Here is a 25,451-nt window from a genome sequence, read left to right as displayed (position 1 = left end):
TAGAGCCTGAAAGTCTTCTGAAAACTTCTGGCCTAAAAAAAACCCTGCATAGCTAAGCACACAACCAGGCCACTTCTGGAAAAGGTTCAGAAGTAATTGTAAGGAAGAAAAAGCAACACATTACTCTACAGAAGGTAGAAAGCTTGAGATGAAAATAGTCCCCTCTACAGACGAGACAGACATGAGACCAAATTCAGCATTATCACAAGTAGTTGCATCACAAATGCTTGCTGATGCTGGTAAGTGATTTGGCACCAGTTTCTGTAATCAGATCTTATTTCAAAATAATTTCATATGATTTGTTGACCGTTGTTACTGTTACCAAAAACGGGCAAAGGCAAAAATTGCTTATTCTGACATTAAAGAAGCTTGAAATAGAAGTTGTCTAGGTCAGCTGCTAGAGCTAGCAACTTGTATGAAATTTGGGTAAAAGTTTAATGTTCCAGAATGTCTTTCCCCTGCTTATTGTTGCAATAGATTAGATGATTTGGATGTGTGTGATTTTTAAGCTTTGATGCTACTTTGAAAAACAGAGTGTCAGTGACATAGGAATCAATTTATGGAGAAAGATAACTGCACCTACTATTGTGCAATCTGTCCAGGTGTAACAGTCTTAAATAAGTACAGTTATTCATATGTACTTCAGCCTTATTAAGCAGGGATTTTTTTAATCTAGTCAAAGACTGGGTTTGTTTGTTTCTTTGTTTGCTTTTTTGGAAAAGAGATACTGGAAGATCTTCTTTTTCTTGTCAATTAACACTGCTAATCAAATAAGTATTTATCTCCTAATGAGATGTTCTGTTTACTCTAGAAGTTCAAAGTCAGTATATACCTTTCTCAAACCTTCCTCCAAAGTTCACCACAAACTAATGGATGTGGGCTTTGCGAACTCAAACTGTTAATGGATATTTAAAACATCCTGTAATCCATAAAAATTTGCTCCAAAAAATCAGAATGTACCTGTTGTTATGAGTTTCCCTGGGGCTAAAGGTTCAATCACTCTAAGCCACCAATAAGACTGGAGGTACCTCTTGGCACCATAGTCATCTGGAGTTGAGTTAGATACAGTACAGCTCAAGACACAGTGAGTCCGTTGTTCAGCTATAAATTCTTAATAATCAATAATCAATTATTAACTACTGTTTGACAGTTCCATGGATTGACAGTGAGGTGAAATGGGCCAAGGTAGGTCACTTTTCCAAAGGAGGAACACAGCTGTGTATAGATTTCTCCAGACAGAATAGTTTCTATTGTCCTTCAAGTCCAGTGGATATTTAAGAATGCACAGCATATGCTGTTCTATCTCTGATATATATACAAGTTTGTGTATATACTCAATTTCCTAGATCATGGGAAAAGTTCTGTCTGCTGACATGCCAAGTCAAATAGGATAACCTAAGAAAATGCACTTGCAGTTTGGACACTTGGACACAGTAGTTACTTTAATATGCCGGGACTCTCTTGTGCCAATAAATGACTGAAGACTGTGTTGTCATCAAAGTGTCTTAAGGAATAATCATGTAACTGTCATTTCCTTTCAGTATCTAAAAATGATTCCTTGAAAAAGCAAGAAGATCTGTGATCTAAAAATTAGTGTTTTGCTCTATTCCTGGTCTGCTAACAGTACAAAATAGCAATTCTAGGAATAAAAAACTAAATCAAAGCATTACTGCTAAGGAATGTGTCCTTCTTAGATGCTGCATTTACTAGCTACATAAAGAACTGTGCAAATGATCCAAATACTCTAAACATTTGGTATTTTCAGCTGCCAAAACCATTATTTCTGTAAAGTCTATCAACTAATCTACAAAACTTCCCTTACTATAGGGATTAAACTGTAAAGGCTGTGAGCATTCCTCCTGAGCCCTTGCTGCTGGGTTTTTCCTTGCCCCTTTTTTGGCCTGCCTGGTTTTGGAAGCAGTACAGAGGAGACATTTGAAAAACTCAAGCCAGCACACCTGTGAATTTACTGGAACACAGTGATCTGTCTGCTCTTGTCCTCTTCTTATCTTGAATTTAGCTTCATAAAGCTTCATTTACGTGAACTGCATGGAAGCCAAGATAGAAAGAGCTTTTTTTGAAGAGTACTAAGTAGGAGTAAAAACTGTTCAAGCAATGTTAAAGGCATAACATCATAAGACCTTAAAGCTTAGTTTGTCATGATTTTATAGAAAAGCATTTGGGACAATACTTTTCATATACCTTTTAATAAGGCCAATGGAAAGAAAATAGGCTGAAACACTTTGTTAGGCTCCTCAAAGTTAGCATTATTTCATATTTCTTGTTTTCTGCCTTTGTATGGATGGTAAGGTAAATAATTTTAATAAGAATTCCAGATGTTTATTAACATTCTGTGCATATGCATTGACATCAGATTGTAACTGGGCAGATGTTGTGTTTGTTACTTACAGCATTTACGTGATGACTCTGTTCATGTAAAATATGAGATTGTAATATTTACAAAATAAGGAAAACTGCATAAGATGTACACAGAGTGGAAATGTTAGTTCTTGGCAAAGAAAAGAGGAACACTTTTTTTTGGAAGAGAGTACTTAGTCCCCTAATCTTTGAAATGTTAATGTAGGTCAATTAGAATTTTTATTACTATTGCGACAGGACTTACACTGACATTTTAGTAGCTCCAGAATTACAAACCAGTGAATCATTACTGATGAGAGGAAGGAACAAAAGCTGCCTCAACTTGTGGCATTGCCATGTAGTTAAACAAAACTGGCATTTTCCATGGATTTTTTTCCTTATGATAGTCATAATTTAAAAGTTATATGCAAAATGTTTCCCCTGTAATGTGCCAAGCAATAGGCCCAGCAGTCACAAAGCTTACCCTGCAAATTTCCTTAGATCTATTAAGTCCAAAAAATAGAAGTATTTATAAATAAGAAAATTTTTACAAATAGCAAAGTTCAGTTTTATTCATGATTTGAAAACCCTTCCTAATTTTTTTAGTACTTTGCAATATGAGCTCTTTTTAATAAAAAAGAAAGAAAATTTAAATAAATAAAAGTATTATTTCAAGAGTTTTGTAGCACAATTCCACTGTAGGTTCCTGAGCTATTTAGTGGGATACATTCAAACTAATAAATCTGAAGATCTAACTGAGGATATTTAGACTGGAATTTACAATTAGAATTAAAGCTCGATTTTATTAAGAATGCTGTGCATGTTGTATGTGATATTTCCAACCAATTATCAGGTTGAGGCAAGCATTGCTAATACTGCTGACAAGTTATGCTATTACAGATGGGCTGTGCTTCCTATTGCATGCATTACACTGACATTATACTTTCTTTCCTTTCCTTTTCTCCTGTGCCATGCTTGCTGTGTAGCAAATGGAATCTCTTGCAGTAAGTTGAAGTTCTTTCATATTTTTTGTCCATCTATAGATGGACTAATACACCCCAATCTTACTGTTTTACTTCTAAGCATGCTTTCCTTTTTTGTTATAGTTTTCTTATAGAATACGTGGTTCTAAATGCAGTGACAAAAATAATTTACTAATGTGTTTTGTGAAATCTGAAAATATCGTGCTAAAATTCCGGCACCTTCATAATGCTGTTTCAAATGGTCATTTACATACATTTTTAAAAATCAAGCCTTTGAATGGATGTAATATGTTGGATTGGAAAACAACATTTTTTTCTTACTTTAAATTAATAACTTTCATTTTTTCCTAATGGAAAACTACAATTTATAGTTGGCAGTTATGTTTCAAATGGGTTTTGTTTATATGTTGATGAACAGTTTCACCACTGTTTGTTTCTAATACTTGTTCAGGAAGAACAAAAATTGAACTGCTTGATACAGTAACTAAATGTTGAGTGAGTCAAACTAGAATCATCAATTTGACCTTAGTTTGCGTTCATTCAGGTTAGCAGCCAGAAGGGTGAAACTGAATTACTGTTCTCCAAGGACTGAAAAAACCCAGGTGTTACATGCCAAGCTATCATGAGATTATTTTTTTAATGATGTGTCCTGGTTTTCAATTAATTTTTAACTCCCTGACAACTTCAAGTGTACATGGATGTAACTGCTATGTAATGTTGCTAGGTCTCCAAAATTTGAATAGAATGAGTTTGATCTCTGCTGGAGAACCTGAGGCTGTGTCCCTACCTGTAAGCTAAACAGGATGAGGGAGGAAGTGTGTGTCCCTGGGCTGGCACTCAGGGTGAGCAGTTAGCACTTCCCTAGCTGGGCCACTAGCCAGCCCCTGACATGCCTGAGCACATTTCAAGGAAAGACAGAAGCCAGGATGTTATATCTAAACAGTCAGTCTTTATTTTGGGAGGAGAATGGTTAGCCACACAAATGCAAACTTAGCAGTGCTCTGTGCCTTCAGTTACAGAGAATGGCCTCTGGGCAGGTTTATTTCACTCACTGGCAGTGTCCCTCAGGCCCTATCTCTTTGTTCTCTTGGCCACTGATAGGTTTTGTCCCTGTCTACAAGCCAGTTCTGTCCTAGCACATCTGTTCCACTCCACTTTTTTTCTCACCATGGATCTGCTGAGCCCTCTTTCAGCTCCTGTGGGTCTTTGTTGTATCAGGTCTGGTGGGATCATAGAATGGTTTGAGGTGGAAGGCACTTAAAAGATCACATAGTTCCAATCCCTCTGCCATGGGCATCTAGTGGACATCTTCCACTAGACCAGGTAGCTCAAAGCCCCATTCAACCTGGCCTTGAACACTACCCGAGATGGGTAGCTGGTGACCTCCTCACCCTGATGAACAAAGCTGCAATTTGCTTTTGACCTCAGCCTTTTCTGGCTGGTACAGAAATTTTGGGAACTGAAATGCAAAGGCTATGGTTCTAATTTTGGCTTGTTAATAAAAAACATGGCACTTAAATATTGAACCATATGTAAATAAACACCTCAGTCAAATCAACATTTAAAATGTTCTTAAAGAACTTTATCAGTATTTGTGCTGGCATTTGCACAGACCTCAGTTCATCAAAGAGCTGTAGTACATGCTGGTAGCTAAGCATATATGAAGTGCTTTAAATAAGCAAAGTCATTAATAGCTGCTTCTTCTTTTCTACCATGTTTGGCATGAAACTTTGCTCTAGTTGCTCCAAATAGATGGAAAGAGCATTGAGCCCATCCTTGATCACTGTGTCTGTAACAGCAGACAAATCAAATATGGTTTGAAACCTGTAAAGCTTTCCTGCCAAAAAGTCAGTACAAGGTCAGGACTTGTACTTGCAGAATTTTCACTTCTTACGTAATTTGCCAAAGATTAAATGTTCCTCCCTTCTTCAGCATGATCCAGCTGTGGAACGATGAGATTCCCCTTCCTAATACACACAAGAATACCAGGACCACAACCATGTTAACTTGACTCTTCGATGTGTCTGACACCCTTTGTGTTGTGCTGCACATTACACTGGAAGAAACAAGTGAATATTCATAGAGCAGTATCTACATAATCGAGGATAATACATCATAGAAGCCAAATATCCTCTTACACATTAAACTCCATCCATCTGTTGTATAGTTTCTTTAAGATGGTGGAAAATCCACGAGCAGAGTTTTAAGTTCCAGAGCTGGCCTTTCCTCCTTCTCACTCCTAGCTGGATTTATTGCTACTCTTCCTCTCTCCTCAGAGAAGCAGGCAGGAGCTTTGACCCTCTTGGACAACTATTTTATGGCTTCTCTCTTGGATTTCCATCCCTGAGAAGAGGTCTTCGTCCATATCTCAAGTTTTAGAGTTTCATGTTCTAAGCAGTGAAGTCACTTCCTCTGTATTCTGCCTCTGCTTTCCAGCTGCAAACTGGAGACAGTGAAGCTAACAAATATGTTTTAAGACTGATGCTGACATGTGCTACATGAGAGCTAGTCATCATAATTTTGATTTTCAATGTCATATTTGACTTACCTGCAGAAGAAAAATCATTACTTATTTTCTGAAGTAGTATAGGATCATACTTCAGTGAAATAATGGTTTTTAAGAACAGAACTATATCCATGTGTTTTGTTAGTTATCAAAAATTATCTAAACTCACTAATATTTATTAATTATTTCTTCTCCTACAAATCTTTCCTTAGCAATTGGAACTCTGTCAGAGATTATATAAACTGCACTTCCAGCTGCTGTTGCTTTTTCAGTCCTACTGTAAACTTATTGGACAAGTGCACGAAGTGAGTTCCATGCCAGAGGTATGTAACAAATTACAAAGTCTTATACTGAAAATTCCACTTTATTTTCATGTTGTTATTTTTCCTTCTATGAACTTAGCACCAAAGATTACACTATTTCACTATTATGTCTGCAGGCATACATAATCAACTTAGTACATTAATGTCACGTCTTTCTAATTCTGTAATGTTTACAAGCTTTTTTCTTCAAATATTTTTGACACAGCACACTCTCACTTTTGACCCAATAGCCCTTTGTTTTTTAGATAAATCTATATATCTTACTTTAAAAAAATTTTCACAAGAACAATACTGTTTGTCAGCTTTATTTTCAGCAATTGCTTAAAATATGAAATACTTTGAAATACCTTTGCAGTGATAACTTTAAGTTGAATGATCATAATTTAAGGAAAGATTTAACTTGCCATTCCATAGGTATTTTTCTCTTAGTAAGGTTTATGTATTTTAAACTATTGAGGAGAATAAGTTATTGTACTTTGCTTTGTGAAGTAAAATTTGAAGCTATGACATGTATTTATGACAGATTCTAGTAGTTTAGAGATGGTCTATAAATGGAAATGGTTTGGTTTATGTGCTGTAGTAGTACAAAGAATTTGAATACTTACTGTATCTTAAGGAACTATTCTGAAGGCTGGCTCAGAATGTGACTGGGCTGTTCACTTTTAAGAGAAGACAGGACAGTAGGCATCTAGTCCACTACTACTAGAATAGTCTTAAGTTTTAGAATATTTTGTGTTCCTTATAATTGATTTCTGTAACTGTATTACACAGTTATGACTTTGTTGGATTTTTATAAATAATGCAGCCTGTGGAACTGGGGAACAATTGTATGAGGAGCTGTTTCACCATGAAATTTGCATATTTTGCTGGAGCCATAGGCTATTATTTAAAGGAGGTTCCATTGTTAGTACATGTAACAGTGGTTATTTTTAGCATGTGAGCATGAAGAAGTAGATCCTTAGAAATTAATTAACTTATTAATTATTTATTAATCTTGTGCCATATTAACTTTTCAGCCTGACAAAGGGTTATACAGTTCCTATCCATCTGTTAATCATATCGGATCCTGCACATGTTTTGTAAATAGATAACAACATCTTCCAGGAGAAGTACGATTTCTTAAAGTTTTCTGCTATGATATGAAAAAAATTGGAAGAGGTGAAGAATAAAAGCTTGTTTAGATGTGCTCTTGCATTTTAGCAAGCCAAAACTACAGCATAAGGTTAAAGGAAGCACAAAGTTAAAAGATCTGTAGTTTGTGTTTTCCCCATAAAATGTACAGAGATCAAGAAATGTCCTTGTGTTAAAATGAGGTCTTTTCCATGTGTGCATTCAATGTAGTAGTAAGAACATACTTGAAATATCTACTCCTTTTGGGGCCTATGGAGAATGAAAATACCCATCTCTCGTCTTTCTCCTTGGAACAGCTGTTAAATATGTCCAGAGAACTGAGTGAACTGAAGAAAAATCTGAAGGATGCTACTGCTGCAATCGCAGCTGAGCCTCTGACAACAGAATCTGAGCCCTCATTCAATTCTACTGAAGCAGCTATTCAGTCCATGCTGGAGTGCTTGAAGAACAATGAACTTGTTAAAGCCATCCGACAAATAAGAGAATGCAGGCAAGTTTTGCTACATGGTTCACATTAGACTTTCATGTTATTAGAAAATTATGCATTTATTATCATCCTAAATTTATACTAAATGTAATGCACTGATTCAGCATAGTTAATTAATACGTTTGAACAAGGTACATGGGGACATTGATATTAACTTTTGCAGGGGTGTGTCACCAGTAGCTATCAAACATGTATGCTTCTACATTGTGTAGATCAAAAGTCCTGTGAGGCTTTTAAGAATCTTTTTATAGAGGTAATTCCTTACAGGTGCATGTCACTGACATCAGCTAACGTTCAGTCCAGTTTCACTTCCACTTATTTGAATGAGTTCTCTTAAGCAATTTTTAGATGATAGGAATTGGGCTTTTATGTGATTTCAGTGCCTGATACCAGAGGCTGACTAACAGTAGTGTAAAACAGTGAGTTGCTTTTGTTTTATAAGTGTGTGCAAGTCCATTCTCCTTTTAGAGATCTCTATCTCATAGCTTCTGTCTGTGTTGATAAACCAATAGTGATGCACATGTTCTTTTCCTGTTTCATTGCAGGATTTTGTGGCCCAATGATATCTTTGGAAGTAGCTCTGACGATGAAGTGCAGACACTGCTGAACATTTACTTCCGCCACCAGACCTTGGGCCAGACAGGCACCTATGCACTGGTGGGCTCCAACCAGAGCCTGACTGAAATCTGTACCAAATTAATGGAACTGAACATAGAGATCCGCGACATGATTCGCAGAGCTCAGAGTTACCGGGTTATCAATACTTTTCTTCCAGACTCCAGCGTTTCTGGCACAAGTCTCTGACAGGACCCTTGTGTCCTCTTTCAAGCTGGGAGTGCTGCCCTGTGGGAGTGAGGTGGCTCAATGTCTTCTCAGCGTTACAAAGGTTTGGTCAAACTGTACTCGCTCTTGTTACATTTAGGATTTCTTCTAAAAAGCGATGGGCTGAACTTCAAATGTGTAGCAATACTGTAAGGACAGAGGTAGCATAGAGCACCCAGGAAAACATCCTCTGTTCTGTGTTGCACAAAAATCAGTTAGCATTTCACTGAGCAACTGCAACTCACTACTGAAGAAGTGACTTCCATTGCATACCAAAGCCTATTACATGAACAATACTTCCTTTATAGCAAATTAATTTTAGGTTGGTAAAAGTGCAATGTTTCCTTCACAAAATAGTATTTTTTGTTAAAAAAAAAAAAGCAAAACAAACCCTTGTACATTTTTTCCTTTTTTCTCTTATTTAGTTGAGTGAAAGATGGGCAGAATGAAGCTGGCCACGGAATCTTGCAAACTTGTTGGTCAAAAGCTGAGAGCCTGTGTATATGAAACAAATTGTAAATGGACTACAGTTTAATGTACACTGTAATTTGAATATGATTACTGTATCTTAAAACAACAAGCTGCTATGAAGTACATTTCCTAATGTTACTAGGCTACTGTCTCTGAAGGTACTGGATCATATTGCAGAGGTCTGTTTTTAGGCCCCCCCAAGGATCATGAATGGTCTTGGTAGATTTTCTTTTTTTTTTTTAAGGACCTTGGCTGCTTTTTACTAGAAGGTTGCTTTTATGAATATATTTATACTATTAAAGGATGGTTGATCTAATTTAACTTGCCATTTTGTAGGAGAAAGTCCCACCACAGAGTCAAATCTTTTTGATTTGATTGTTAAGCATGCATATTTTTATTTAATATAAATTTTGAGTATAAAAAGTGAAAATATTAACGTGAAATGCAAGTTCTCATGTTAAGTTTCTTTAAAGAGATGTCTTATTTTATTTGTAATGTATATATAAAAGTCATAACTATATGGGTTTTTTCTTACATTTAACTGCTGTCCAGTGTTAAATGTATGCATGTAAATCTGTTGCACACCTGAGATACTTTCATTCTGACTGTGTAACTTATTCATGCTGTAAATACACTTACCGTTTTTGTGAAGTAACTTTGAAATTTGGATTAGTACATCCATTTAACTAAAACATAAAAGTCATATATAATCACAACAGAGTATGTGCTTGTTGTGAAATTATGTTCTTGTCTAAATCCATACTGTTGCAGAGGGTATCCATGATCAGCAAAGGACACCTTTCTCACCGTTTATGCTAAAACCACTCATTGCACTGATAGAAAACAGCCAGAAATATAAGGATTTTTTTGTCAGGCTGTAGTTACAACTCAACTTTGAAAAGCACAGTGACAAAAGCAGTTTCATTAATCTTTCACTGACAGTGAAGACCTTCAGAAGTTCCTTCCTCCCTAAAGTATCCCAATTCTTCACAGATACATACAAAATATCCCATGATGTAACCATCTAGCTGTTTAGCATCATTTCTAAACTTCAGGTAGAGGAGAAATCAGACTATTCCCAACAAAGCCTCACTAATATCCTAAGACAGCATGAACTGCAACAATCCTCCACTGTGCTTCTACCACACCAGTACTTTAAATAGGATTCCTCTGGTTCACTGCATTTTGTCTCCCTGAAAGCACATTCAGGTACTTTCTTCAGTTATATTTAAGCCACCTACCCTGGAGACACCTTATATGACTGGAAAGCTTCTGAGGCATTAGCCTGTGTTTAAACCAGGGGCACTGGGACTTGTTCTACCCCTCTGGGGACACATCAAGTCTAGAGAATTTGTTACACTCCCTCACAGATGCTCCCCCTCAAGAGGTTTTTCCCTTGTTATCTTACAGACACAGTCTTCCAGCAGATAGTCTTTGATTATCAAACAGCTGTGATTTTTTTGAATATACATTTGACAGAGGCAGTGGGAAGACACACCAGACTTTACGCTCCAGAACATTTGCATGTTCCACTCTAGTTCAGTTTGAGTGACTGAAGGAAAAACTTGCTCTTGCAGCTTTAATCTTAACACTCCTTTGAGGCAGACTAAAAGTCTACTTTTTTCAGGAAATCAAATAGGTTTTTTCCTTCCAGATATATTTTGCTCTTTCATCTAAGCAAGATGAAACTAAGGGGTATCAAACTAGTGCAAACTTTTCTTCGACTTTATTTACAGCATATATACAGTGAAGTTACATATTTTATAAATAATACAAATGTCTTTGTCCATTATCCAATGCCAGGTCAAAAACCTTTAAGTCAAAACACTGCAAAAGACTGACAAAGTGCAAAGCACAAAACAGAAGAGGGTGCACAGATCAGACAATGTATTTGAAGCTGTAAGTGTTATCACAGGATAGCCTCTTCCCTTTGCAGCGGCCACAAAGTTCTTGGCGATGTGGTCTCTTGAGATCAATGTGTCTTTTCTTCTGAGGGCAGGAGCAACGAGTCCTTGAACAGATCTTAAGAAACAAGACATGTTATTGGAAGTGGATTAAAGGTGCTTACTTCATGCCTGTGCTAACAGATTGACATTTAGTTTTCCTTAATCATAGTAACACATTTGGACTGATAGACTTAAGAGCTCTTGTGGTAAAAACCCTGCAGAATTAAGCTGTAAGAACTTTCTCACCTAGAAGAACAAAACCCTACCCTATCTGTAGCTAGCCATAATGCTGTATGAACAGAAAATTGTTCATGTAAGCCATCCACAGGAGGAGGGAGGCCTACCCATCACACTTTTTCCAAATAACATTTCCTAGTATTTTGATGAAATCAAGTTTTTCTTCCAGATAAAGTCAATATCAAGTTCAACAACTGTTAACTATTAGAGCATATAACAACTGTATCCTGCCATATGTTAACTTACCTGGCACTGGATTGCTTCCACTCGATAGGGATTGAAACCCTTTTGGCATTTGCGACACAGCTGCTTGAAGTACACCTGAAAAGAAGGCAAGTTTTCAGTTACTATAGCAACTTATTCAAGGTGTTAAGTACAGGTACCTAAATTTGCACCAAAACACCAGATTTGGTGCCATTCTTACAAGTTTCAGGAACAAAAGAAAATGACTTTGTTAACTACCTTGTTGCTTCCAGAAATGCACCACACATAAGCACTCTCCCATCTGGTCTTGCAGTCTTTGCAGTGGAAATAGCCATACTTCTGCTCCAAGAACTGCAGAGACAGAGTATACTGAGCATCCTCCAGCGCCCCAAGAACATCCAGCTCAGCTCCCTTGTTATACTCCCTGAGGGTGGGGAGACACTGAAACAGGCTGCCCATTAAAGTCATGGACGCCCCATTGCTGGAAGCGTTCAAAGCCATGTTGGATGAGACTCTGAACCACATGGTCCAGTGGGTGGCATCCCTGCCCACGGCAAGGGGGCTGGAACTAGGTAATCTTTAAGGCACTTCCAACCCAAACCGTTTTGTGGTGCTATGATACACCCCTGTGAGTTTTCAGAGGCTGGAGGCTCTGCTGCTCCTGGGGAGACAAAGCCTGCCCGGGGACCACCGTTCTGCTCGAGAGGGGATTTCTGGCCCCCCTTCTTCAGGGTTGGCCCCCCGTGGGCAGCGCCAAGCCCTATCCCCGCGCACCTGGAAAGTCGCTTGCTGCCTGGGAGCTGCGTTCTCCTTCCGCCGCGTCGCCGTCGGCTCCCGGCGCGGCGGCAGCGCAGCCTCCGCCGGGCCCTTCTCCTGCTTCTCTGTGCTGTCCGCCGCCGTGGGTGTCTCCTGGGCCGGCGCTGCCTTCTTCGGGGACGCCTTGGCCTCGGGCAGCGCGAAGGGGCGGCGGTCGGGCGCGGGCGAGTAGACGGCGAGGCGCCCCGGGGCGCGCAGGGCGGCGGAACCGAAGGCGCGGGCGGGCGGCAGCGTGCGCGGCCCCAGCGAGCACTGCACGGCCTTGTCGGCCCGCAGGCTCACCTGCACCGCAGCCTCCTTCGTGCTGGCCCGGCGCGGCAGCGGCGCCAGCCCGGGGCTCACCTGCGAGAGCAGCGCCTGCAGCTGCGCCCGCCGGTAGCTGTCCAGGTACTCGGAGGGCAGCGGCGTGAGGGGCCCCCCAAGGAACGGGCTGATGCCGCCGCTCTTGCTCTGCTTCCAGCTGGGCTGCTTAGCCGACGGGTCCTGGCCGCGGCCGGGCGCGGGGCTGCCCCTGAAGCCCTGGTACGTGCTGAAGGGGGAACAGACAAAGCCCTCCATAATCATCGCCCTAGAAAGGGTCGGCCTGCCCGTTGTCCTGTCCCGCCTTTATCTTATCTGGGGAGGTAATGGTTGCTAATTGATAGGGAAATTGGGATCAGCTGGGGGAGGGAGGGTTGATGGCAAGGCTTGCCTGCCTTCCTTTTCTGCAACACCCTGTAATGATGAATAGATGTAATTCAGCCATAGCTGGAACAACCATGGCCTTCGTAGTGAGGGAAAGCCTGCTTGCTCTCAGCTCATTCTGATCATCGTCTTGAAAGAAAAAAAACGGGGTTTGGGAAACTGACAAAGCCCAGATTAACTGGGTGTCCCACAGAGAGCTGAGGAGAGGATGCAGGAAATTGCATCTCTGAGAAGTCTTTACCAGTATTAAAAGGTCTGAGTATCCCCATTGTTCCATTACTCGGGTATCAGCTACCTGGAGCTTTTCTATCAGCTGAACTGTTTTAGGAAAAGATAGACTATACTTGTGTATAAAAACTGAAGTAAAGGGAAACAGTTATACCGGGAAGAGTGGCTTAATACCTGTGTAATTAAATAAGTATTAGTAATACAAGCACTTACACATTAGACTTCCATAATTACATCAATTTAGTTCAATTCTAAGGTAATATAGTTAAAATCATATAATTCAATCATCCAAACTCTGTATGGAGCCTTTAAGGACTGGAGAATCTTCAAATCCCTGGAACTGCTGTGATGTGAAATACTTTCTTTGTATGATCCCTCACCATCTCTATAAATGCATTGCTTTATAAACTTCAAGGGGCCAGCAAGAGAGGGGCTATAGAAGAGCTGGTAGGGATGATGTCTTTAAATGTTCGCAGTGCATTTGAGAAAGACCATTCAAGTGTCTGAAATAAATCAGTAAGTGACAGCATTTTTATAGGACAGAAAGAGGTTAAGACTCAGGAAACACATTCATCATAATTAAAAGGAAAATGTCTCAAGGCTCCACATTGTGCTTGGGCTTTCAAAACGCTGTTGGTATTAACTCAAAGCAAAAAGAGAGTATCAAGATGGCCAAGTTAAAACTTAATGGCTGCACTGTGGCTGCAAAAAGAGTAAATTGTTAGGGTGCATTGGGAAGGAGATTAAATTGGAAACTATACTCCGTCATTCAAAGCAAAGGTTTGGCTTCCTCTAAAATGCTTTGCGAAGAACCAGTTACTGCAACTCCCCACAACACTGCAAGTTTACAAGTTAAAATTGTTGGAAGGAGAAGGGATATGGAAAATTATTGTATGACAAGAACCCGAAGAAAGTGACAGATGAGTAAGCAGATGATGTGATAAAACTGTAAAATAAGGACTGGTATAGAGAGGTAGGAAGAAACCCCTTTATGAGACCAGTGTAGATGAACATCCAGCTAAAATAAAGATGGCTAACTCAAAGTTGGTGACAAGAATGTTCCACCCAGCTTGAAGTTATTCCATGGACTCACTGATGAAGCTAAGAGACAAAATGGAAATGGACATGTATGTGGAGGATAACATTCTCTATTGTAACAACAACAACAACAACCATGATGATAATTTCACGTGTCAAGGCCTACGAAACCACCTGAAAAGCTAAGGTTTGCACAGGCCATGACACTCCGTGATGGCACTGCCACTTACGGTGAGCCCCCTGGAGCCTTTTCCTGGGAGGTCTGTGTTAGCTGCTGTTGCACAGCAGGATGGCTCCTGTCAGCCTTGGATGTGGTATTTCATTTCCCGCGTCTCTAGGACGCTGAGTGAAGCTGTTGGCTGCCACCCTAGCTCAGGACACGCTCCCTTTGTGTGCTGTGCGGAGCCAGCCCCCGAGGGACGTCGCTCACCGTCGGTCCCCTGAGGGACAACCCTGTGCCCCGCCGTGCGGGAGAGGCGGGGCGGGTTCGCCGCCTCCTTCCCGTGAGGTGGATGCGGAGGGGGGCGGGAGCGGCGGATGCTCCCGGTGCGCAGGCGCGGGGGGGGTGTTGGCGCCAAGCTTCGAACGGGGCGGCGGGGTGGGAGTTGTTCCCGTCCCCTCCTTCTCTTTCCCCCCCGTCCCCGCGTGAGGCGATGCTGCGGCCACCGCCCCGCCCGAGGGGCCGCCGGCAGGTAACGGCCCCGCGTGTGGCTCGGCCCTGCCCCGCGGTGTCCCCGCTGCTCCACGGGAGTCCCTCCCCTCTCCTCACAGCCCGCCGGGAGTTTGCGGTCACCGCGGGTGGGGAAGGGGGTGTCCGGTGACCGGACTCATCCCCTGAGGCCCCACGGAGACCCGGGGGCGGCTGCACAGGCCGCGCTCCGTGCTTGGGTCATTGCCCGGGAGGAGCTTTCCCTCACCGGGAGCAGCGTGGGCAGGTCAAATCGCTTTTTTAAAACGTGCTTCTGAGACAGTGTTAAATTTCTTTGGTTTTCTGTCTCAGGGCAGCCCTTACCCTGTTTTAAAATGCCCTGCTTTCCCGTGGTTTTGGTTAGGCAGCGCGTGTAACGCCGTCATCGCCAGGGAAACTGATTTTACTGTCGAAGTAATAAACGTACTAAACGGTGAAGTCCTACGTCAGTCTTACTTATACCTGTTTTTTAACAAAATTGTGAAACTGGCAATGTCTGCTCCACTTGAAAACAACTTTGAATCAAATTCTTGACGCATAAGTTACATAATGGTTGTAAGAGTATATATGTGATAGTATATATTCCACCCCAACCTATAGTAGTGAGTGTGGAGTTTTGATTTGTTTTTAAAATGCCTCAAAAGTGTTCTGCCTTTTCCATCTTGGTTTTCTCCTGTATTTGCTGAGTATTTTTATAATCTCCAGTATAATTCTCTCTGCTGCTCTTGTCTGCTTTTTTTGCACCATGTTAATCATTGTGGTGATTGAACACTCACATCACAGTCTTAAAGCTAAATAAGTTGGGTAATGACACACCAAGAAATGCAGGAAGGCAGGCTTAGGACTTGCAGTGCCACAACACTGGAACAGCAGTGTATGAAAGTGTTTTCTTATTTCTTCTCAGGCTTTTCAACAGCTGTTCCAGTAATGTTATGGATAAGAAAATGGCTTACAAACCTGTGGAAAGACCAACTTTTTTTGAAATATTTAAGGCCCATTGCAGTGAATCAGGTACGGCTTCTCCAAAGTAAATAATTTTTATTAGGGTTGCTTTCTGTGCATCAGTATATTAGACACATTTGCTGTATGTTCAGTAGGAAAGCATCATGCAACTTGTTAGCTGCTGCTCTGGCCCCTAATCTGTATTTGCTAATATCTGCTTTTTGTAGATTTCTTTAAATTTTTATTTGTAGGTTTTTTTCATGACACGTACTTAGCTAGTTTTTGTACTTGCTTTTTTAGCTGCTATGTCCATATATATCCACATGCAGACCAGGTTTAGTTTTTTGCCAAATGCACCTGTTGTAATTATTAAGGAGTTGCTACTGTTAAAAGGAACCTGTTTAACTTGCCAGTCTGAGCAAAATAAGAGAGACACTAAGAGTATACTTATAATTTAAAAAAAACCTGGATGTTTTTCTGCTCTTTGGTTAGTTTTGTTAATTGTCTGAGAAATTGGTTAGACATTCTTATGTATTTTGTGGGTTTCAGAGTTCAAAGCCATGTAGAAACAAACAGAAGTATGGCAATGGAAGGAGCAATGTGTTTTTCTGTTAGCATTTAAATGCCTAATGTATTTTCAAATGCTGCACGTAGAATCTTTTTTTCATTTCATATGGTTTTCTGTATGTTTTTCTTCATAGATTTAGGGCCCATCAGCCTCAACTGGTTTGAAGAACTCAGCACAGAAGCACCACCATATGAACCTAAAGTGTTTGGAGAGCTTGATGCTCCCTCTGGCTGGCTTGATCAAACATCTTTTAAAACTCCAAGGGCAAAACCGTCTACATACACTCAGCTGGCATCAACTCCACTGATCTTTAAAGAACAAAATGCAATATTGCCACCTTGTTCTTCTCCTGAAAAAGAACTGGATCAGAAAAAAAACAGAACGAGTGAGTAATTTTTTTTTAAAGTGATACTTAAAGGCTGCTTGTGCCCTTCAGAAGCAAAATACTTTTTTTTTACCTTTTGCTGTTGTAGCTGATGATGTTACGATAAAAGGTAATGCTGTTGTAGGAATTGTGTGACTAAAAAGCTTATTTTAGTAGTCTTCTGAAGATCATCTAAAAAAATAGAGAATAAATCTTAATGAATTCGACCTTGTGATAAAGTGGTAATATATACACAGAATTCCCTATATAAAAGATACTGTTGTGGTCCAAATACTCTAAATACTGTTAAAATAAGGAAATATGAGCTTATTAGTGTAACCTTTTGACTGAGAATCAGAGTGAATTTTTTCAGCCATCTCATTTTTGTTTTATGCAAAATCTCTGAAAATCTTTTCAAGAGAGAGAATTTACCATGCTGAAATATGATGTGATCTTAGGGTACTCTGTAACCTTTCTTGGAAAGATTTGGAAGCACTAAGCTCTTTGAGTTATTAAAACTGTCATAGAAAGAAGTTATATTTTTCCATTTGGAAAAATAGGAATTTCATGAGGTACTTCTCATTGCATTATTTCCAAATCCCAAGTACATCATGAAAGTACGTCATGCTGCTCCTTTTTGATGTACTCATCCTCCTTGGACAGAGAGAATTTTTTCTAGGGAGAATGTATGCAAGAATGTATATCTGTTCTATGGGAGAATGTCTGACCCCATTCCTGAAGCACCTGGTTTGTGCATCTCCTGTGTCTGTGCCCTCCTGATATAAACAGGTTACAGACAAACACAAAACTCCCTTTATTACCAGAATTGTTCTTAGATCCTAAAGCAAACTCTCTAAAGGGGCAGAACTGTGCTGCTCTTCAAACATACTTTATAACAGTGCTTCCATGGAATATCATTACCATCTTTGTTTTTCTGAAGTTTACTGCTGAACTTCTGCTCAGTGTATTCTCAACTGAGAACATGTTTCTTCTAAATGTAGCTGTTTGGATTTCACAGTGCTAAGTCCCTAGGGAATTCTTGGTAGCTTTTCATAAGTGGCAAACAAAGGAACCTTATGATTCTTCTGTTCTAAAATGGTTAGTTTTGCTCTGTGTTTGTGCAGAGTTTACCTGTGACTGGCCTGAGGTCTTCCAGTTTTCTTAGTCAGAGCCAAATGGCTCCTGTAATTTAGGTTTTTCCTCTTGTGAAAACAAGAGCATGAGTGGAAGCTGGTGGATTTCACCTTGGTGTGGTATTGGGATGCAGCTGTGCTGTGAATGTGGGCTCAGGAACTCAGAAGCAGAGAGAAATGCAGAAATTGAAGTGTAGTTTCTTATATTAAAGTAGTTTGGAAATTTCTGAGTAGTGATTCCTTTGAGCAGATGCTTGGTCATGTAAGGGGCTCACTGTTCAGAGGATTCTGCTGCATTGGTGGGCACACACTCTTTTGCCTGGAGCTGCTTCTTAAAAAATAGCTGTTGCAGCCAGTGGCAATGACTAGCAACAGTTCAAGAAATAATTTTTGCTTTATGTTGCTTAAGAATCAAGAAGTGTATGACTTAGTAAATTTGAGGGAAAGCTGGTACAGGTGTATGTTTGCACGTATTGTGTTCCTTCTAAGAGTAACTTCTGCAATGATAAGAAAGGCACAATACTGAAAATTACTTTAATAATATCAAGTGAATAAAGTGACATAATGAGGGGTTTTTTCAGCTGTGCAGTTGAAACATGTTTAGCATTGTTTGGATTTAAAATTTGAATATATTTAAAATACTAGAGGAGAAACTACCATTGGGTTTTTGTTTCTGAAGGTTTTCGGGTTGGCTTTTTTTTTAACTAAAATTGATGTTGCGTAATTTTTTTTTAAAGTTTGTCTTGAAGCTTTAAAATTGAAATTATTACTTGTAGTTTTGCAAAGTTGTGTTGATTGTTATATTGTGTGTTGTAGACAGAGAGAATTTGATAAGCCCAAGTAACAGAAGAAGGAAAGTAGACCAAGAAAATGAAATACTTGCTTCTCCTCCTGGTACCTGCCGCAACTGTCTTGCTGCTAGGTATGGTAAATATGTCAAGACAAATGAAAAATAAACTAGATTTTAAGCAAAAAACAATATTAAACTCACCATATTTGACTGTTAACTTTTCCATAGCAGTGAATAATCTTGTATGTCTGGTACGTTTATGATATTTTTGGGTTGCTAAGTGAGTTAAAATAAAGCACAAGCTAATTTTGAAAATTTCCTTGATTTTAGGTGATCTTCCTTTCTATTTTTCTACTCTTTCACAGCTGGAATATGTCATTTGTTGACATTATTTCAGCTTTCCAAATCTTCAATATCCAAAGAAAGAGTGGTAGTGATGTATCATGTGCTTCTCAAGTAGTAAAGCTATTTATAGTATTTACTGAGGGTTTTTTTAGTAATAGCCTTGATTTTGACATTTAAATGTCTATATTTCAGATAAATTTGATTAAAGTACTCAAGTTTACTGATTACAAAACCAGTTAAAATAATCATTTAATTAAAATCAGTTAATCCAATTTGCCTAGTTTCATGCAGCACATTACAGAGTGCATGATTATATTTAAGTTTATTACTTGTCAGAAAAATTATTACTGAAAATTAACATATTTCACAAAAGAAACTTTTTATGGCTTGTAATAGACTTCCAGTAAGGTTTAAAATACTGACTGATGGTTAGGAAAAATCTGCATTTTATCTAGTCAGGGAAATAGCCATGGTTGCAAAGAAAGAAAATAATGGAGTTGTTAATATATGTAATATATTGAAATATTTCATTATTTTCAGAAACTGAGAAGTGAAATTAATATTTTGATTTTTATTCTGTTTTGCAGTCCAGCTATTTTAAGGAATACTTACAGGACACCTCAGAGAAATACTATGCCTGGTTTGTATTTTCTCTTTTTGGTTCTACAAAGCATTTTATATCTCTAGATAAAAATCCTTATTTTTTAATTATTATTTAATGTCCTTTTTACATAATGGTTTTTAGGACCATATGGAAGCTTGTTTTGCACACCAAAACTTTTGGAGGTATGTATTTTATTTATGCATTTTGTTTCCTTTTCCTGAGTAATACATTTAGAATTCTGCATGGAAAATATATATATATAATTGTTAAATGTATTTCTAGGTCAGAACTCCAAAATGTATTTCTGAAAGTCTGGGAGCAGAAGTGGATCCAGATATGTCCTGGTCAAGTTCTTTAGCCACACCTCCTACACTTGGTGAAACAGTGATAAGAGGTATTTCTAAGAATGAACAATTGCTAAGGGTTAAAAACTTCTGGGTTTGACACTGGAAGTTCACTGAGTGGGAACTGTTTGGTTTTCTAATTAAAAAAAACCAGAACTCTTACAGTGATGCATAGTGGGTGACTTTAAATAATGCAACCCTAAACAGAAACAGTTTTCTTCCTTTGTATGAGAGTTTAAGGAATATAAATTTAGAAATAACATAGCAAAGCACAGAAAGATGGTTAGGTAATGTTTTCTTTGCACTATCAGAAAACTAGATACTATTGGGCTAAGTCATGTGAGTATGTTTATGAAGTCTAAGTAGGTAGCCGGTGGAGTAAACTTCCCAGCAGCAGTGTTGGCTTCAGCATTTTAAACCATTCACACTGTGACTGCCATCCTATCAATGCAGTGGGACAGACTGGGATACTGATCCAATTCGAGACCGTATTTCCTGGGTTGTTTGGACAGGGCAATTCCCGGAACTCATTTACTGCACAGCTGCACAAATGAATGGGTGATAACTGTTTCAATGGTAACTAACAGTGGCTAAATATCAACCCTCAACCTAAGGTGTTGCTGAAAGGGAGATTTCATTAGCATATGATAAGCAAAATGAAATTTGACTGTATGATTTGTTGATGCAAATGGGAAGACCTGGATGTCTGCTTATCTCCTGACGTAGTTTAACAACGTGAAAAAGAGCAATCACTGTATAAAGCGTATAGACCATATGTGATAGTTTTCACCCTAGGCCTTCCTGGAGACCAGCTTGTAACCTGGAAGGAACTAGAAAAGTGACAAAGGAAGTATTCCATATCATTCCTTTCCGTAACACAACACATAAAAAGGCGCAGATAAGAGAGCTTGCTCTCCTCTCTCTTCCGGTGGCTGAAGGCGACAGGTCTCTCCATAGATGGGCTTTGCTTGTATAGGCCAGGGCCTGCTGTTCAGACCTGCCATTATCTCTGGTCTCTCTGGGAGGCGTGGGGGAGTTGGCTGCTGCCTTGCACAGCTCTGCTGTCCCGCTCAGGGAAGTATTTAATTCGTTTTTATATTTATTCATTAACTCTCTATTAACAGGAGATATTTAGGAGATATTTGTTTTTTAGGTTTCTTTTTAGCCCAGTTTTCCCCCTCCCTTTTCCCTTTTTGCCCCTCGGGAGTTCCCTGTTATGTATAATATATTCAAATTGTAGATATAATTGTAAATATATGTGTTATATATATATATATATTTGATATAATCCTGTTTTGTTCAAACTTCTTTCAGTTTTTTTTCCTGTGGTTCATTTTTTTTTCCCTCGCTTGGGGAGAGCGGGAGGGGGTAGGAGACAACTTGGACTTGGCAGAAGAGCCAGGCCAAACTGATACACCGTATAAAGCATATTAAGAATGAATGCTAGAATTGGGAATCTCTTTTGGGAGGGAAGAGGTGATACTATTCACAGGGCTATTGAATTGTGCCATTTTGGGTGTTCATGGGCTGAGAAAGATGTGAGCTGTAAAGAAAGGCTGGGGAAAGTACCCGTACATTAATAATGATGTTCTGGGAAGTGAGCTGTGGTTTGAGCTCTCATTCTCCCCCTTCTCGAATGATCCTAGGATTTTATAAATTAGTGATGGCCCCTCTCTCCCATCTGACACCTGCGAAAAGAAAGAGCAAACTATTTGGCTGCTACATAGAGCCAACATACCATGTCTGTGAAACATGTCATTGTAATATAGTGCTCTGTAGGCATTTTAAAAATAGGGTTCAGTTTCTCCTTTTGTAATGTAGTGAAAAAATATTGCTGCTGTTTTGGGAGGTAATGGGAAAAAAAACAAAAACAAATTCCTAACTCAAAGATCTGATCCAGATCCTTGGGCAGAAAAAAATAATGAGTAGTGCCATGAATAACTACTTGAGTAGTGATGTTCTCGGGGTGGTAACTGATCTACCTACATAGCAGAAATCACAACCTATGATTTGTATTGTGCTGTAGGACTCTTTAGTTAGGACTTTTAGTTAGTTTTTAGTAGTTCTTTTTGTTCACAGACTTGAGTGGCATTTAAAATAATCCAATGAAAGCCCTCCCAAAACACAACTGTATTTGAACACACTCAGCAGATCACTTGGGAGAAGATAAATTGACTTGTCTGTCTTTCTCCTAAAGCTAGAGAGAATGATTCTGTTTCTGAAGCAAAGCAACAAGATGGAAGAGCAGATAGAGTGAGTAGTTTTAAAAGCTATATTCTTCTTTCAGTTAAGCTATTTGGTTACATACTAACATTCCTTGAGCCAAGAATGAAAAATTCTGTCATTTTCATTTTAAGCTCTCCTCTTTGGATGGTTTTTAAAGTTACTGCTGACAAAACTAAATTTGCAAAACACAGCTGTACACTGTATTTTCACAAATAACCCTATTTGAGAAATGTTTTTTGCTGTGTTTATTAAAAAAACCCAACAACAAAAAAACCCACCGAAACCACTTGGATTCAGCAGCAGTGGGTGTTATTCAGAGAGAAATCAAACCTAGGAGTTGCAGTGTGCTACTTATGTGAGGGTTGGTTGGTTTGTTTTTCTCCCACTTCTGTCAAACCTTTTGGAAGTTACTCTTTGAGAATAACTTCTTGTGCTTAACCACTACACCTAGAGCTGGGTTTTAATTTCAGTCCTTTGATACTGTTAGGGAGAGTTCTTGCATAATTGTAATTTCACTCTGTGTATGTGAAAGCTGAATGATTATTCAGACTGAAAACTGAGGATGGCACTAAAAGGATTCAAGGTTAAGTTTGATTCTTAACTACCTGAAACTTCACAGTTTAACAAACCATTACAAGTTAAAATAAGCAAAATGTCTTTGCCCTTCTTCCTATCTCCTTTGTTCCCTTTTGAGAGGCTTATAGTAAGCTGCTGAACCCATTCACTGCCCTTAAGTTGACTGCAGAATGAAACCTGATTTGCATTGAAAATGGGGATTACCTGCTTATTTGTTTTTCAAGTGTACCTGTGAAAATGTTACCTTTTGTTTTAAGAGATGCAGCATTATTCAGGTACTGCAGTAAATGTCTAGAGTTCCATGCTTCACTGTTACAGTGACACTCACTGGTACGTAATGTAACAGCTTTTGTCTTTGGTTTACAGATTTTGCACAACTTTTTTTCCAACTATGATAAATGTGTTGAGACAAGTGATACAAGTATGCCGTTGGTACCAGAGGCAGTCAAGCTAAATGCTGAAGATGATGGCAAAGATTTGGGTATGCATTGATGCTTTGCCTACTAAGTAACTGTGAAGCAAGACTGAGGATAAATCTACATTGTATGTCTTGGGCTGCTGTTATGGCTTATTTCTTCTGCCAGCTGTGTACTTACTCCCCACTTCCTGAATTAATTCAACTTCGTCAAACTATTGTAGCCTTACAAAAGGGAATGTCTGGTGAGTCAGTGAATTAGATCGCTGTCCTGGTTAAGCTGGATGACAACCAGATTAGTACTGTGAAAGGTGCTCACTGTAGCTGAAGACATGAGACTGTGGAAGAGCAGAGAGAAGTGGTACAGGCTGAAGTGGGAGCAAGACTACTGCTTCTAGGTATTGAATAGGTTTAGCTTTGTCATGAAGTTTCACCCCAACACTCATTATTCTGTGGTGAGCTTGGTTTTTGATCTTGTTATATCCTTTCTTCATTTACTTCACCTCTTCAAAGTAGGTAATTCTAAATGTGACAAATGGGAGTTTTTTGATTTTAGTTCAGAAATTATGGTAGAAGGGAAGAATATTACCAGAAATTTGTTCAACGTGCATGGGTGTAAAAGGGTGCTGTAGGGATTCACACAAGCTAGACAGGATTGTATGTCTCCTTATCTGAATTGAATGGACTGCCCTAAAAAAAAGTTTGGTGGTACATGTAAGAAATGTGAAAAAATCAGTTTAGAATTTGAAAAGGAGGGCTGAGAATGCTGGGATCAGGAAGCATTGTTGCTTGTAGAGTGATATGCAGTGCTATTTTTATATGGTAGGTTCAGATGTCCTGAGAAAAATATGTTTGATAGTAAACCTATTCAAGTAAATTGTAATCGGTAAAATACTTTTGGAAATTAAGGACAACTTAATGTGTTGGTCTGTGTTCCAGTATGTCTTATTACATTGCATACTACAGTAGAGAAGGCCAGTTAAAACAATGTCTAAATAAAACAAGAGGGGGAAGAAAACCATTTCTCTTAAAGTACAAAACAACTTGCAAATTTTCTTTCTTTCTGATGTCTTCCCTTTTTGATAATAGTTAGCTTGGTATCTGAAGATGCAATGTGAAAAGAAGGACAGCTCAAACCTCTGTGTTTGTGGCTTTCAGATGTTGGTTTTCTCTGGAATAGTGTTGTATGATCATGAAATGCTGTCGGTTTTATTAGGTATACATTTTGTTTCAGTTAAAGAAAATAAGAGATCATAATATATCAAATCATCAAATAATATCACCTTCCAGTGAATTCAGAAGTCAAAATGAACTTCCCTGATTTTTTTTTTTCCCCTGGCATGAGTGTACAGTTAGAGACAGTATCTGTACAATCTTTCAGATAATCCTGGTTTTCTTTAATCCAAAAAAGGTAATGTCTCTTGTTTAAGTAAAAAGAAATAAGCTATGTCTTAGAAATCCCTACTGACAAGTTATTACAGGATGAAAGAATATGGACACAGAAATTACTTCAGAGGCACATACTTTAGTAAGGGAAAAGGACCCATACACTCAATCTGTAGTGTTGCAGTTTCTTTTTTGAGATCTCCTTTAGTGAAACCTTCCACCACTTAGGCATAAAATAGAAATTAAAGAGAATGAGTAACTGTTCTGTTGCCTACAGTGTCAGCATGAACCCATAATGGATGTATTACATATAATTGGATGTGTGTGACCAAGTACTGGGAAACTGGAAAATCTTTTGGATATGAGGCTATTTAAAAGTTCTAATAGAGAAACTTATAGAATTTTAAATTACAGAAATTGTACCTGAAAAAGGCTTATGGAAAAAGTTAAGCTATTGGTTGTATGCCCAAGGAAAACAGAGGACGGTGATGTTTTCTAGGTACTTCATTATGACTTCTTTGATATGAAAAAGCCTTAAAAAGTACTCTTCAAATAAAACCTAGCTATATTCTTTAATGTGGACTGTACTGATAGGTGGGTCTTGGTTCATACATTTGAGAGGGTAATATTTTTATTTTGTACGTATAAGCTTGTAAGACTGTCTACAAAGTAGAGTTTGGGTTATTTTTCCCCCACTGCATATTGTATCTGTGCACAAACAAAAAATTCTCATTATTTTTCTAATATTTTGCTGATCATGGAACTACTTAAAAGATTCCCAGTCAATTAAGAGATTGAGAATATTTTCTAAATCCTCCTAGAAGCTTTACTATTCT

At 38.9% G+C, this 25,451-nt stretch overlaps 3 protein-coding genes across 14 annotated transcripts in view; 2 read left to right on the top strand and 1 right to left on the bottom strand.

Moving 5' to 3' along the window:
* FRY (FRY microtubule binding protein) overlaps positions 1-9,801 on the top strand; it is a 236,195-nt gene extending 226,394 nt beyond the window's left edge. For 5 of the 7 annotated variants that reach the window (XM_032678002.1, XM_032678001.1, XM_032677997.1 and 2 more), the window contains 4 exons: positions 3,345-3,362; positions 6,060-6,170; positions 7,598-7,791; positions 8,334-9,801. In XM_032678002.1, coding sequence (XP_032533893.1) covers positions 3,345-3,362; positions 6,060-6,170; positions 7,598-7,791; positions 8,334-8,592 — 582 coding nt within the window. In that variant the 3' untranslated portion in view covers positions 8,593-9,801. The remainder of the gene's footprint in view (positions 1-3,344; positions 3,363-6,059; positions 6,171-7,597; positions 7,792-8,333) is intronic. The other 2 variants (XM_032678000.1, XM_032678003.1) reach the window with 1 other exon arrangement.
* Positions 9,802-10,780: 979 nt separating this feature from the next.
* On the bottom strand, positions 10,781-15,314 carry ZAR1L (zygote arrest 1 like). Of its 2 annotated transcripts, XM_032677421.1 has the most exons (5): positions 15,247-15,314; positions 12,243-12,813; positions 11,727-11,819; positions 11,511-11,585; positions 10,781-11,103 (listed from the first exon to the last, which is right to left on the bottom strand). In XM_032677421.1, the coding sequence occupies exons 1-5, from the start codon at positions 15,306-15,308 to the stop codon at positions 10,960-10,962; spliced, it is 945 nt and encodes a 314-aa protein (XP_032533312.1). In that variant the 5' UTR covers positions 15,309-15,314; the 3' UTR covers positions 10,781-10,959. The 2 variants fall into 2 exon arrangements, with proteins under 2 accessions (XP_032533312.1, XP_032533320.1); XM_032677429.1 differs by lacking the exon at positions 15,247-15,314 and having other exon boundaries at positions 12,243-12,897.
* BRCA2 (BRCA2 DNA repair associated) overlaps positions 14,694-25,451 on the top strand; it is a 38,996-nt gene continuing 28,238 nt past the window's right edge. For 2 of the 5 annotated variants that reach the window (XR_004354929.1, XM_032677340.1), the window contains exons 1-9: positions 14,804-14,926; positions 15,827-15,933; positions 16,566-16,817; positions 18,746-18,851; positions 19,652-19,704; positions 19,810-19,850; positions 19,951-20,062; positions 22,210-22,265; positions 23,181-23,295. Coding sequence is in view for 4 of the 5 variants with exons in the window: in XM_032677340.1 (XP_032533231.1) it covers positions 15,855-15,933; positions 16,566-16,817; positions 18,746-18,851; positions 19,652-19,704; positions 19,810-19,850; positions 19,951-20,062; positions 22,210-22,265; positions 23,181-23,295 (814 nt within the window). In the remaining variant the exon portion in view is untranslated. Of the gene's footprint in view, positions 14,781-14,803; positions 14,927-15,150; positions 15,170-15,237; positions 15,356-15,826; positions 15,934-16,565; positions 16,818-18,745; positions 18,852-19,651; positions 19,705-19,809; positions 19,851-19,950; positions 20,063-22,209; positions 22,266-23,180; positions 23,296-25,451 lie in introns of those variants that run through there. The other 3 variants (XM_032677347.1, XM_032677367.1, XM_032677357.1) reach the window with 3 other exon arrangements.

This window comes from Chiroxiphia lanceolata, chromosome 2, assembly GCF_009829145.1.
Source record: "Chiroxiphia lanceolata isolate bChiLan1 chromosome 2, bChiLan1.pri, whole genome shotgun sequence".
NCBI classification, from domain to species: domain Eukaryota; kingdom Metazoa; phylum Chordata; class Aves; order Passeriformes; family Pipridae; genus Chiroxiphia; species Chiroxiphia lanceolata.
This window is presented reverse-complemented; position numbering and strand designations above follow the sequence as displayed.